This window comes from Primulina huaijiensis, chromosome 2 (assembly GCF_012295235.1).
Source record: "Primulina huaijiensis isolate GDHJ02 chromosome 2, ASM1229523v2, whole genome shotgun sequence".
NCBI classification, from domain to species: domain Eukaryota; kingdom Viridiplantae; phylum Streptophyta; class Magnoliopsida; order Lamiales; family Gesneriaceae; genus Primulina; species Primulina huaijiensis.
The window spans coordinates 28,435,132-28,448,970 of record NC_133307.1 but is presented as its reverse complement, the minus strand read 5'-3'; the positions used below and the strand labels follow the sequence as shown (position 1 = coordinate 28,448,970).

The following is a 13,839-nucleotide window of genomic DNA, read 5'->3' as shown; positions in this document are numbered from 1 at the left end:
TTTGTTGCCTTCTTTTTACAATTTATTTTCCCCAAGTTTGATTGAGACATATGATTGATGGACTTATTGATCAGTCTTGGAAAATGCCGTTAAGAAGTAAGGAATGTTGGATAGCCAGTCTTGTCTGCTAATCCCACAGCAAATTTAATTAATTCTCCTGCGTAATGAAGAGACCCTTAAAATTTTCATGTCATCTATCATTCGACTCTGTGAATATTTTAACATGTTTTATCTTCACAAATGACATATCAAAAATCATTTAATAATAACTTCAAATTATATTTTGACATTTTTAAATAATTAGATAAAAGTATTTAGGAAGTAAAATCGTATCTTTGTAGACTGTAATTAAATATTTTTTGTATCAATTTAGATATTACATTTTAACTATACAAATGACTCTATCAAAAGTCACTTAATATTAATTGAAAATCAAGTATTTTTTTACACATTTGAAGTATTCAAATAATCAAATCAAATATCGAACCCCAAAATAGGTACTTTATCGATCAAAATAAGTACTTTTTCTAATTCCATGATAAGTGAGAAACTAAATTTTTTCAAAAATTAGATGACATGAATACGTCATCTTAGCACATTTTCAATGAAAAGACCAATATTTACTGAATTTGTGGTGATTACTCTAAAATATTGTATTTTCTTATATATTTAAAGTATTTAAATAGCGAAATCAAGTATTTGAAACCCTTTAATTGGTAATTTGTATGTCAAAATAAGTATTTACTCTTATTTCATAATAATTGAAAAACAATATTTTTTTAAAAATTATATTCTAGATAGAGAAGACACGTTTAATTTTTGTGGATAAAATAATATATTTATTTAAATAATAAAAAGACAAAAATATAAATTTGAGTTCGTAGAGAATTTTCAGGTAATTATTCTTAAAAAATATGATTAAATATTGAATCTTAAATTTGGTTATTTGCACGATATCGTCCTAATTTTCGAATTTTTCAAAGTTTCAAATCTTTCTTTGATGGGAAGTAATGAGTCGACAAAATCCTAAATTTATAGATACACACGGTGGGTAGCCTCCTAAATAAATGTTAACAAATTTTCTAATTAGTTTGATTTTAAAATTTTAAGCCCCGTAATTATTGAAATAAATATTATTCAAACCTACCATTTATTTATTTATTATTATTTGTGATTTATATGTTTCTAACATTAATCTAGTCTTCATAATATTAGATATTCTTGTTAGAAAGAAAGATAATTAAATTTGATGAATACTGAACACCCAAAAAAATAATTTACAAAAAAAATTATTTTATAACATATAATTTACACTTAATACACAACCATTTTTTAATTAAAACTAAATTCATGTTGGGGTGAACTAAGTATGAGCAATTTTTATAAATGAATTTGATTTCTATGTAAAAGTTCATAAATTTATACTATATTATAAAGAGCACCTTAGAAAAACTAGTGTGGTATCGCAACCCCAACATTGCAAATAACACTCTTATTTTTAATTAATTTACTAATTATTTATTTCATAATTTATACAACAAAAATGAAAATTGTTCACAAAAATAGACAATATATTTTTCTAATTAATGAAATAAATATTTTTAGTAACTATCACGAACAACTTAATTTTTTTTAAAAAAATAATAATAAGCTGGGATGTGAAATCCTGAGTCGAAGAAGATGATGAGTAATCACAAGTGCAATGAGATAGCATGGACAAAGAATAGCTCTGAGAAGACTTCTAGACGAATGACAACATGAATTAATAGATTTCTCACCACAATAAGAGGCATTCTGAGACTATACAGGTACGATTAATAAGTATTATTTATACCAACAAAATACATATTCTTTTCTAAAGCTTGTAACTTCAAAACTTCAAAATTAAGCGTGTTTGATTTAGAGTAATTTTGTGATGGATGACCTCCCGGTGAAGCTTGCCGCTTGCCTGGTCGAGTCTTTACACAAATTAAACCTACTGATTTGACTTTAATCAAGTTATTAAACTAACTAAAAAAGTGATTTATTAATTTTTCAAAATATATTTGTAAAAGGTGTTAATGTTCGTAACTTTGAAATAAAATTACATTATTATTAAAAATGTATATTTTTTTACGGAAAATGCGGCTTTAATTTCTATATCGACTGAAAAAAAAATGTGTGATTACTATGGATTATGGAAAAATATATTAGAAATCTGTTTTTATTCTGATTCATTATTTGGTTTTTAAAGAGCAAAAAATATATACATGAAATGAAACAAATATTTGTCGGTAAGTCAATACTGAATGCTTATTAAAAAATTAATATACAAATATAAATTAGGGTTAATTAGTTTTCGTAATATATTTTTGATCTGAGGAGGGTTTTGCTAAAATAGTGACCGTATGTCTTAATTAAGTGAAATCTATTAGTATAAATTCCCTAAATCTAACATGCTAGAAGATGTATAATAATACTAAAATTCAACACATTCATTAATTTAAATAACTTTAGTTGACTCAAATACGAATAAAGTTATTTAAAATAATATTAAGTGTTGAATTTTAGTATTATTGTACATCTTCTAGCATATAGATTGTGGAATTTATACTATTAGATTTAGGTTTACGTCAAATCAAATGTTGCACATTTAAATTAACACAAAAATTCTTATGAGACAGTCATATCTTCTTTTTGAGTCGTTCGTGAAAAATTATTAATTTTTATGTCAAAAATATTACTTTTTATTGTAAATATATACATGAATGATACGTCTCACAAATAAATATCAATGACCTATCTCGCAAAAAACCTGCTATTAAATTAATGAATATAATTTGTAGCATGTTGATTTTTAGTATCATTATACATCTTGTATCATGTTAGATGGGGAATTTATACTATTAGATTTCCCTTAATCAAGACATATAATTTAGTGGGAGGTCACTAAATTTATTCCAAGTAGGATATACAAAAAAATAGTTAAAAAAGTGAATCCATCAATGAATATCCTAAAACACCTATCTCTGGGAAAAATAAAATCTTAATCACTATTTCTTACGACTACGATATGTTTTTACAACCAATTATTTCAACTTAGATATTATTTAGTAAAATAGGTCATTACAAGATATAAAATCAAATTAACAATTTCTTTCAAAAAAAAATCAATTAACAATTTTGGTTCCTAAACCGTAACCATAATCATGAATTAATTAATCATAACTATTAAGATTTTATAGTCTACATAAACAACTTAAATAATAATATATATATATATATATATAATACCTCGTATTTATTTATTTTTATATAAAAACTAGAACATTTAATTTTAATTATTCTACATAGACAAAAACTTGTATGGTACGATCTCACGTGTCATATTTTGTGAGACGGATCTCTTATTTGGGTCATCCATGAAAAGTATTACTTTTTATGCTAAGAGTATTATTTTTTATTGAGAATATCGGTATAATTGACTCGTCTCACAGATAAAGATTCGTGATACCGTCTCACAAAAGACTTACTCTTCTGCGTAACTCTTCAAACTGTGACGAGTGTTTCTCGATCGGACCCTTAACCTTTCAAAACTATAATATTATTTACAAAAAAAATTGGAGATCAGCAAAAAAAATTGGAGATCAGCTAACCTAAATAAATTGCAACCACTTGAATTGAGTACTGTACAAAGTCTAGAAGAAAAAATATATAATTTATACATATGAAAATACATATCTAACATAGTCTCGGAAGTGTTAAACTTGCATTCTCTCCAGCCAAGAACAATATGTACATGAACTTATCATTAACAAAATTGTAGGCACCCAGACTCTGCAAAATGAAGATTATCAAAGGAATTAGAGCAAAGTTTCGACCACGAAATCTTAGAAGAAAATAAAACAAAAAATAAAAGACTAAAAACAAAACAAAAGCACACAAAAAAAAATGAAAAGAAAAGCTATAAATTTAGGAGTGTATTATCTTTACAATGTCTCATCTTCACCTGTTATGGCCGTCAAATGTCCAAAGCAAAGGTAAAGTTCATTATGACTAAGGGACAATTTTGGCCAGATGCGTTGTCTTGTCAGATTGTAACAATCGCATATCCGTCTTAGTCGAACACGATCCGAGAGTCCAAGGTTATTTTACATCGAATCATTTGACGCTCTTGACTCGGGACAAGATCAAGTTCCCGCTATCTTTTTCGGTTGCGTTTATCTTTGATTTCTCAGCCGAAGCCTCCTTTTCTGCCTTCTTTCTCTCAAACTCCAGCTGCTTGCAGTTTTCCTCGTTGGATTTTTTGAACATTCTCACAAAGTTCAGTAGCGTTGAAATCACTGCACCGTGTTAAGGTAAAGGAGATTAGGACAAACATGAACAACAAAGGCGTTTAACGTTGAGATTCTACCATAACGTTGCGCTTGAATTGATGGATGGGAAAAGATTGGAGGGATGAAAAATACATTAATAATTATTACTGAAATTACATAAATTGACATAGAGTGGATTTAAAATTCACTTTGGTTACATTTGGATAGATGGTCTTGAAACTAAGGATTTCAAATACATTGCTTCGTCTGGGTAAATTTAATTTACAATGAATTTCAAATCTCAACCAATTATTTTTAAGTAGTTATGGATTTCAAATTCTTCTTGATATGGAATCATTTCAAATCCTTCCTTCAAATACTCCCTCAAATCCAAATCCTCCAATCTAAACACAACCTTCTATTTTGTCAATCCAATCAAATTTGAAATCCATAATCACAAATCCATCAATCCAAGCATAAACTCACAGGCTAGAACATGTTCTATAAAGTTGCTTCTAGATGTGGTTAAAAGAGATGTGTATGATAGGGGTACACCAAATCACTATACTGAAATCTGAAATCTGTATGATAGGGGTACACCAAATCACTATATTGAAATTTGAAATCTATTACGAGAAATTTTATATTCATGTAAAAAAGATCCAAAAAAAATTATGGATCCTACATTATAGTTTTCTAAACGGGGGCTACACGTTCAGCAACTCGAACTTTAAATAATATGATGGTGGGAACCACTAGCCAACCAAAACCCAAATAAAAAACAAAAACAAAATATCCATTGCTCTATCGCACGCTCATGACACAAATCAATTGACAGATTTCACTTCAACTTAAATCTGCCAAATAACCAACTTAAGACGCGCTAGCTCAAAACCATATGTAGCAACAATATCCCCAGATAAAATCAACAATCTACTAATATCAGTTTTTGTTAAAACCATTGATCGACGAGTTGAGTACTTACAGTTTTACCAAAATTCATAGTTTGTAATAACTACATCACAAACGTCACGTTTCTTGAGTAATTGTTGCTTCCTAACCACCAGCCCTCCCAATAATAATACTAACTTACAACATATGGAAATCAAATACACAACTTTGGTTTTTGATCACTTACATGCATATCATATCTTTTTAACTTGCATGGTCCAGTAGGCCACGTCCCATATTTTGATGGCGCTATCAAAATGAGGAAGTTTCGCTACCTTACAAAGTTTACAGTTTTTTATTCCACTACGCATGCTATCAACGTTATGGTTGACCCATGAACCATGAAAATACATCCATTGTAAACAGAGTGGAACATAAGATTACCTTGCTCAAATGGGCAGCGAGATGGGTCCTCGCCAAAATAAAGGATCAATGCATCCACATTTCTACCCTGTACAAATATTAGATCAACAGCAAAGAATGTTTGCTGAAGATATAACAGCATACAAAACCTAGGTCTTTATTGTGAGAGACAAGCAACACATACCACTCCAGAATAAAGTGAAGCCAAGGACCTCACTTCACCTTCAGAGAAACTAAGAAACTCCTTCAAAGCCTGAACAGAAAAACAGCAATTATTTGTAAACGCCAATGTCGATAAGAAGGCACAAGTATGTGATTGCTAAGATTTAATAGTTTTCATCATTTGGAATAATGCCTGTTCTTCAAGCTTATATACAAAACAAATCATAGAGCCAGGTGAAATGTCCATAATTCAATTATAGTCTAACCATTTCATGCAGGCACCGTTGCAACTGCTGGCCATCAGATTTTCCAGGGCGTTCGTACCATCAACAGTTCAAAAAAATTACATTACAAATTACCCTCCTGGCCCTAATCAGTCAGGGCCTAAGATTTGTCCGATAATGAAAGTATTGATACAACTTTATGCTAGCATAGCTTAACAACAGTCATTTGCTACAACTTTCCAAATCAGTTAAACTGAGCCACAGTATGAAAGTCAAAGTTAAGTTACATTAAGGTATTGATGTTTTACGGATATCAAATGTCAGATAACGGGTGCTATTTAAGTTCTGATACCCTATGGTATTTTATGACAGGCGATACCACCTTTTGGTTGGCTCATCTTTTGCACCATTCACTGGCTGCCTTCATGTTTAGTTGTGCACCATTCACTGGCTGCCTTCATGTTTAGTTGTTGTGGAAGAGTAATAAGAATGTTTATCTATATACCTATAAATATATGAGTTCTATTTGTGACCTTACTATTATGACCTCTTATTTTGCATTTTGACATAGTTGATAGGGTTATTTTAGTCATTATCCATGTTAAGGTTAATAGGATTTAATTCATTTTAGTAGTTATCATTCAATTGTATTTATGTTGATAGAAATTGATGTCTTGTATATTTATTTTTTAGTTCATGTGTTTATTATATTCTTGTGACCTTTAGTATTACCTTTGTATTTTTTTTCACTTGTTTTATCATTCTTCTTCACTTTTTTTAAATTGTTTTCTCCATGCTTTTCTTTTTCTTCTTTGTGACATTCGTTTTTTTGTTATTTTCACCTTTTTTTACTTCTTTGTGGCATTTGCTTGTCGAAAGAGGTTTTCAATTCTATTATGATGATGTAGTATTTTGTTTCCTTTTTGTTTTTCATTTCATTTGTTCACATACATAATTTGTTTAACCTTTGATGTTTCAGCTTGCAATTGATGATACAAATAAATTGAAGTACTTTTATTGTGCTTGACATTCTTGATCCATTTTTATCTGATGTCTCTTTATTGGTTAGTGCATTTTTTTTATCATCTGAGAAGAAAAGTAGAATATATATTTATATTAACTTAGTTTTTAATTTAGTCCCAAAGATGATGTTAAATATTTAGAAATTCGCTCTATTATAGTTGATAATGTTCAAGTCATTTTCATTTTTTATCATCTCTTATTCTGTTATATTACAATCATGTGAATGAAAATCTTTCATGATAGCAAGTGATTCAAGTTTTTTGTAATAAAACTTGATAGTTATAGCAGTTGATTTACTGATTTAGCATATGATTTTTTTATCGATCGTTAATGAATTTTTGGCTAAATTTGAGATTATTTTGAAAATAATTTTAGAAATATTTTTTCCCCTTAAAATGGATGTTAAAGGAAGTGATCTCTATATTTTGTTTACAATCATTGCTCGAAAGCTATAAGATGTAAATTTTTGTTTTATGAAGCATTTTTGCATGTAGAAATTTTTTTAATGAAATTTAGTTAAAAGTATCCATCGGAAAATATGTATTCTGATATAAAATTAATTATCTAAATATGTAATTCTAAAAACCAAACATAAAAAGTTAAACAAAATCTATAAAGGGTTAAAATTTAGCAAAAGCAATTGAATTAAACTTGATAACAATTTTAGTGGTTTTATTTTGAAAATAGGATGCTAATTTTAATTAATTAAGAGATTTTTTTTTATTATCACTTATAATTTTGTGTGCTTCATTTAAGTACATTGTGATTTGGACCATAGTAAATCCATTACTTTATTAATTTATTTTTATTATTTTTCTTTTATGAATGGTATTTGGATGAAAAAAATCTTTTCTGGTTTGACAAAGTTGTTATTATGTCATAATCACGTTGATTGAAAAGTTTGTCATATAAACAAGTGAATATATATGTTTATGGTCATGATGTTATTTTATCTATTGTGTTTTGATCTGTTTAGGTTAGCAAATACTCTAAAACATGATATTAATCAAATGATTTTAGACAATATCTAAATTTCATAATTATGGTTCGATCATTTGTTAACCACGTGTAACGCACGTGTCCTTTCCTAGTGTAGTATAAATGTCTAGGTTCTCAGAAGTAGATGAGGATTCACATCTAAGCCCACGATACCAGCTAAAATAGAGGAAGCATGCCGGCATTTTGTTCCAGGTTGACTTTTATTTACCATGTATATTTCTTATTACATTTTATCACGTATTTTCAGGTTTTATCAAACTTGATCAACAAAGTGCAAACCAAGACTGATTCTCTCAAAATAAACTAAATATACACATGGAACAACATTGGCAAGCTAACAACATAACATGGTCGTGAGAAATCACTCTTACGGCACTCAAACTGCATAATAAGTCAGAAAGGAAGCCAAATTAAGTGAGTACAACTATTATAATGGCAGCAAAAGGAGACACTGATGAAATGATCCAGAATTTGCCAGGAAATACTCTCTACTGGTGCAGCATGAGTGTAAATAAATACAATTTTATTCTGTCTTCAACTCCTATTTTCTCCTAAAAACCACAGTTGATTTAACTTTTTAAGTACTTACTTGTCTGGCCCCAGCCTGCTGGATATGGTTACCAATTTTTAACCGCCGAGTAAATGCTCATGTGTGACTCGTTAGCAGGACATAAACTTGGATATGAAAAAACAAGGAAAAGAAATAACAACACCTTGAAACCATTGAAGTGTTTAAATATGCCTTGTATAGAGTTTCACATAAAATGAAGAAAATAAGTACCCTAAGAAATCTGATAAGGACCAAACATTGAATTTTTTTTAAATAAGTACATAAATCTGGTTGACGAAAATTAATAAGAATTGTTGCTTGGATATCATCAACAAATTACCTTGCGAAAATTGTCAGACGTGGGTCCATCATTTTCAGACATGGATAATTCCTGCACAACTTTTTCAAGACCTTTGCTAATGGCTTGCATTTCCTCGGCCAAAAATTTCAGTTGTATCTGGACAAAATTGTCCACTTAAGATGACAAATGCCACATATCATAATAACTTAAAAATTTTAATACTGGTATAAAATTCTTTAACGTACCTTTGATGCATGTTCCAAGCTAGACAGATCTTGCCAAAAATCAAGAAGCTCTGGTAGTTTATCAGCAAGTACCTGGAGCGAAAAAAAAGTTTCATTATCACATTCATGAAGTCAAATGTTGTCTTTGACTGCAGCTAATCATAATAAGCAACAACCACAGAAAAAGAAATGTGGTACATACACCAAGTACAGGGAGAAAATAATGCAACCACGAATTGCTTGGTCTGGATGGTCAATTTGATAAGAAATGATAACTCTCACAAAGTAGAACAGGTAAAACAAATAGCACACAAAAGTCATTAAAGTTTCCCAAACGCCAGAAATATAAGAAAGAAAAGGAGTAGAAAAGGCATGGCAGGGCGAGGATTTTTAATGCATGATATCTTTTTTTACTGCATCCGCTTCACATGTTAAACATTTACTAACATAAGATGTGGCACATCTCGACTTCAGAAAAAACTTTATATGCATGTATCAGTAGGACCCCTATAACATTTCCATCCACTATGAGTTTAGAAGACAAGTACATAAAACTGCTTTGTGATGAGTGCACAATTTAAAATATTTGAAAATAAAAATAAAAGAAACAAAAAAACGAAACAAAGCAAACACTTGTGTTATCTGATATGCACTTCACTAATCAGTGAAAGTAATGGTTTCAAATTGTAGTTCTGTACCAGAAGATCATTTCCCCCTCTGTTATGAAATTTCCAGCAGCAGATCATGCTACTTTGCAAAACTAATGCAACCAGAGATTATTCATGTGATCCTCAATTGTACTATTTTTGTCAGAAGCTAGGTAAAAAGACATTTTTATGCATACCTTGCAAAGATAATGCATCAATGTCATCTTGTTGTTCCTGGCACGTGTTTCAGTAAGTTTGAGCAGGCTGTCCAACCTGAACCCAATAGCAGAACCTGTCATTATCGCATGATTAGACTCGATAATTACAGAAAAGTATTTGTATAAAAAGAGTGTAAATAAATCAAATGTCTCATTCTGACAAATATTAAATGACATTGCTACACTAAAAATTTCATAAAGGAGCAAAAAGTAGTGCACTTCTCAAATTCCGTGACTTAACTACATATATACGCAATAGTCGGAAAGTAATTGTCAAGTTTCGGCCCTGGTATAGTTCCCGAATTCAAGAGCTAAGTGATTTTTAGTCACTCGTAGATGAACCACATACATTCTCATTTTCATCCAAAATTTTCAGGTTTATACCATGAAGTAGTGAAACATAATTAAATCTACTGAAAGCTTGAGAAGAAGAGGAATAGGCAGGAAACTTTGTTAACAGTTCTTTGAAAGGCCCAGTGTATATATATATACTCTCAACCCATTCTAAAAAACATCTTATCTATTATTTGATCCCCTTTTATCAGTGCCCAATTTCATAATACCATGCCTGGTTCACCTGGATCAAACTTAGCTAAAAACTGTTTCCCAGCATCTTGACAACGTTGTATTAAAAGATCGGATTCCAAATATAACAATTCCAAAAATTCAACCCCGCATTAAACACAGGACAAAATATTAATCTCCAAACGAAACCAAATCATCTGATGTAACAAATGTAGTAATTAAATCCCGAAACTTGTGCTCACAGGAAATAAAAATTTAAACTATAAATAAACTCATTCACGATCTTGAATTTGAGGAATAAAGGAAATTGTATCCTTGTTTGAATAACTAAAAAATACCTACCATGTTTACGTTCGATACTGTGTTTCTTATTTTTTTAATGATAATCAATAAAATAATTGAACATTGTTAAATCTGGACCTGATTTTGCAAGACAGGAAAATAGGTAATCATGAAGGTTGTTTTTTCTTTGCTTTCCTTCATTAAGTCATCATTCCAGAAATTATGCATCGAAGGGACATTTCTCCACTCAATCTCGTTCACAAAGGTATTGTGCTTCTACCAAGCAAGTTCCAATCATACTAACTGCCATATACAAGTGGGGCCTCTCGACCAATCCAAAGCCAGCATTTCCTACCAAGCAAGTTCCAATCATGCTAACTGCCACATACAACTGGGACCTCTCGACTGCTCCAAAGCCAACATCAAATTCCACGACAAACTCATGAGGGAAAAATCAACCAAGAATGATAAGGAAACTTAATGGTTGAGACACTTTCATTAACAAGAAGAGTTAGGAAGATATCTTGGGACACATCCTTTCATGGATTCCATATCTCAGAACTAAATACAAAAAAATTGTGTTCACTGATAATCTCAGTTCACACTAGCTTTACACAGAAAAAAAAAATCCTTGGGGGTCCAACAACACTTTTTCACCAAGCTTAGTATACAGTATGTGTGCCTGAGCCTACTATCATGGGCACAATGGAAAATTTAAATGAAACAAATATTACTGTAGATCTCTACCAGTTCGACCTCGGATGCATAACTCAGGGGCAGGTGAAATTATTATATCCACCGAACTAAGTCATTTTGTGACCAAAAAGCTAAATGACAGTCAAACCCTCACTTTATCAAAGGATAAAATATCAATATTTACAAAGTCCTGACTTATATCCCCAGTAAACAGTTCAATATCAAACCAAATTTTAATACATAGCAGTCCATTCATTTAAGGTTTCAGTTGACTAAGCGCTCTATTATTCTTAGCATACCAATGAGGATAAACAGTTAACATCACAAAAAAGACTTGAGAAAAACAAGACATGGATATATTTAACTGACCTCTAGCAGTTCCTTGGTTCAAGGCATTACCAAGAGAAAGGATTGTTTGCATTATTCTTTTTAACTTGGAGGAACCCCTAATCTGATGAGAACAAGGTTGCAAAGATGTATATGATATCAATATAATACGCCATATACTAAAATAGTATGACTTAGATAATAAGGCAAAATCCATTTGCCTGATCTGATGCAGAATTTACAACATTCAAATTATTCCTGAGGTCAGAAACCTGTGAGAAAACCCAAACGAAACAAAATAATCATGAATAATTAAACCCCAAAAAAAGTGGAAACCAGTAACTGACATACTGAATTCTGACCTGGGAGGAGAATTGAATCTTAAATGAAAAAACTCTCAGCTTAGACTCTATCCTTGGCACTTGCATCAACGCCAGAAAAAACTGAGGTTTTGAAGAAGACAAAAAAATATTCATATTTCTTGCAGTGTAAGTTTCCACGTATCGAAATCACCAAAATCAGTTCAAAAAATCAACAGATTACACAGACCTGTTCACATTTTCCTAAACTACCTTTATCCCCTGTATAACCCTGGAAACATAAATTTGTGGTTAATCTCCTGACAAAATTGTCAAATAACTTTGCGAAACTTGCATTACTTCTGCCTGCACAAGTTGTACTGATAAGGATACTCAAGAGATTCTAGACATTAAAATGTATCTAACCTTAAGTATTTGCATCTCCTCTTTGGTTGGACAAAACTTAATGAGGTTGTCAACCTGATCAACATCTAATGCCGAGTCTTCCAATGAAAGTACAGAGCTCTATGATATTGCAGAAACGATTATCACAAAACCACGAAAAGGAGGCATGCATAAGAAATTGCAAAATTAGTAACCAAAAAATATAAAACAAAGATTAACTATGTCACATGATGCACATGAAAAACACAAAAATACCAATGGGATGTGCATTCAACATTTCTGATTTAAAAAGTAGCATTCTGATTTCTGCTCATTTAAGAAGTGTCTTGACTCATTGAGAATCTTTCTGGTATACTGACAAATAGGATATAAAACACACACACACAGACGCACACAGATCAACTAAAAGGATACCATCCATAAAGGCACCTGATAGATGTAAATTATATGCCTTTTACATATAATTTATTAATGGAATTGTGCTTTACTAGTTGGTTTTGACGTTTTAACTGTTGTTTTCAAGATAAATAATTCCACTTGTCAATTGTCATCGCATTTGAAGGGATAAAATATCGGCGTAAACATACCAAAAAGGCCAAAACAATTGAGAAATAAGCACGAATTTGAAAACAATTTTTTGACCAAATTTGAAAACATGGGTCATCAATAATCCCCACAAGCTGCCGTTCGAGAAAAAGTATGGACATTCACTTAAGGCAGGTTTCTTGAATAAAAGAATACACAAATTTAGGTGGAAAAAATTCCTAGAAAAATCAAAACTAAATAAAGAGATCAATAAAAACAAAGGTTCAATGTTCATATTGTTCCAAAGCATTTTCATAGAGAGAATGACCAAAATCATAGGATGATAACTGGTTGAGACGAAAAGATGGATATTCAAAGTGCAACATCGTCAATTGCAAGAATTTAGCTCCTTCACCTTTCTTCAATAGATTCAGCGAAATCAGAATAACAACAATAATAGGATGATAACTGGTTGAGACAAAAAGATAGATATTCAAAGTACAACATCGTCAATTGCAAGAATTTATCTTATTCACCTTTCGTCAATTGCAACAATTTATCTTATTCAAAGTACTAGAGAATAAAATTATATTATAGCGGATCCAAGGCTCTATGTTTTGGAGATCCATAAATCTATTGAATTAAATTTAATAAATTTTTTTCCTTCTCGACATGATACTAGAGTAATCAACTGTAAACTATATATATCTCTCTATTTCGCGCAAAAGCTCTTGTTCCTGTGAGCGCTACCACAGGAAGACTTTACATAAGCCATACCTATTTCTCTAATTTTTCTTTTTAACGGTTCTTTCTGGCTATTTAG

At 30.7% G+C, this 13,839-nt stretch overlaps 1 protein-coding gene across 6 annotated transcripts in view; it reads right to left on the bottom strand.

Moving 5' to 3' along the window:
- Positions 1-3,624: 3,624 nt before the first annotated feature.
- The window catches only part of LOC140971315 (formin-like protein 18), a 33,263-nt gene continuing 23,048 nt past the window's right edge, over positions 3,625-13,839 (bottom strand). For 5 of the 6 annotated variants that reach the window (XM_073433527.1, XM_073433526.1, XM_073433529.1 and 2 more), the window contains 12 exons: positions 12,513-12,611; positions 12,337-12,378; positions 12,150-12,230; positions 12,009-12,059; positions 11,830-11,911; positions 9,937-10,031; positions 9,114-9,185; positions 8,908-9,024; positions 5,794-5,862; positions 5,631-5,697; positions 3,989-4,322; positions 3,625-3,816 (listed from right to left, as the gene is read on the bottom strand). In XM_073433527.1, coding sequence (XP_073289628.1) covers positions 4,141-4,322; positions 5,631-5,697; positions 5,794-5,862; positions 8,908-9,024; positions 9,114-9,185; positions 9,937-10,031; positions 11,830-11,911; positions 12,009-12,059; positions 12,150-12,230; positions 12,337-12,378; positions 12,513-12,611 — 957 coding nt within the window. In that variant the 3' untranslated portion in view covers positions 3,625-3,816; positions 3,989-4,140. Of the gene's footprint in view, positions 3,817-3,988; positions 4,323-5,630; positions 5,698-5,793; positions 5,863-8,907; positions 9,025-9,113; positions 9,186-9,936; positions 10,032-11,829; positions 11,912-12,008; positions 12,060-12,149; positions 12,231-12,336; positions 12,379-12,512; positions 12,612-13,839 lie in introns of those variants that run through there. The other variant, XM_073433530.1, reaches the window with a different exon arrangement.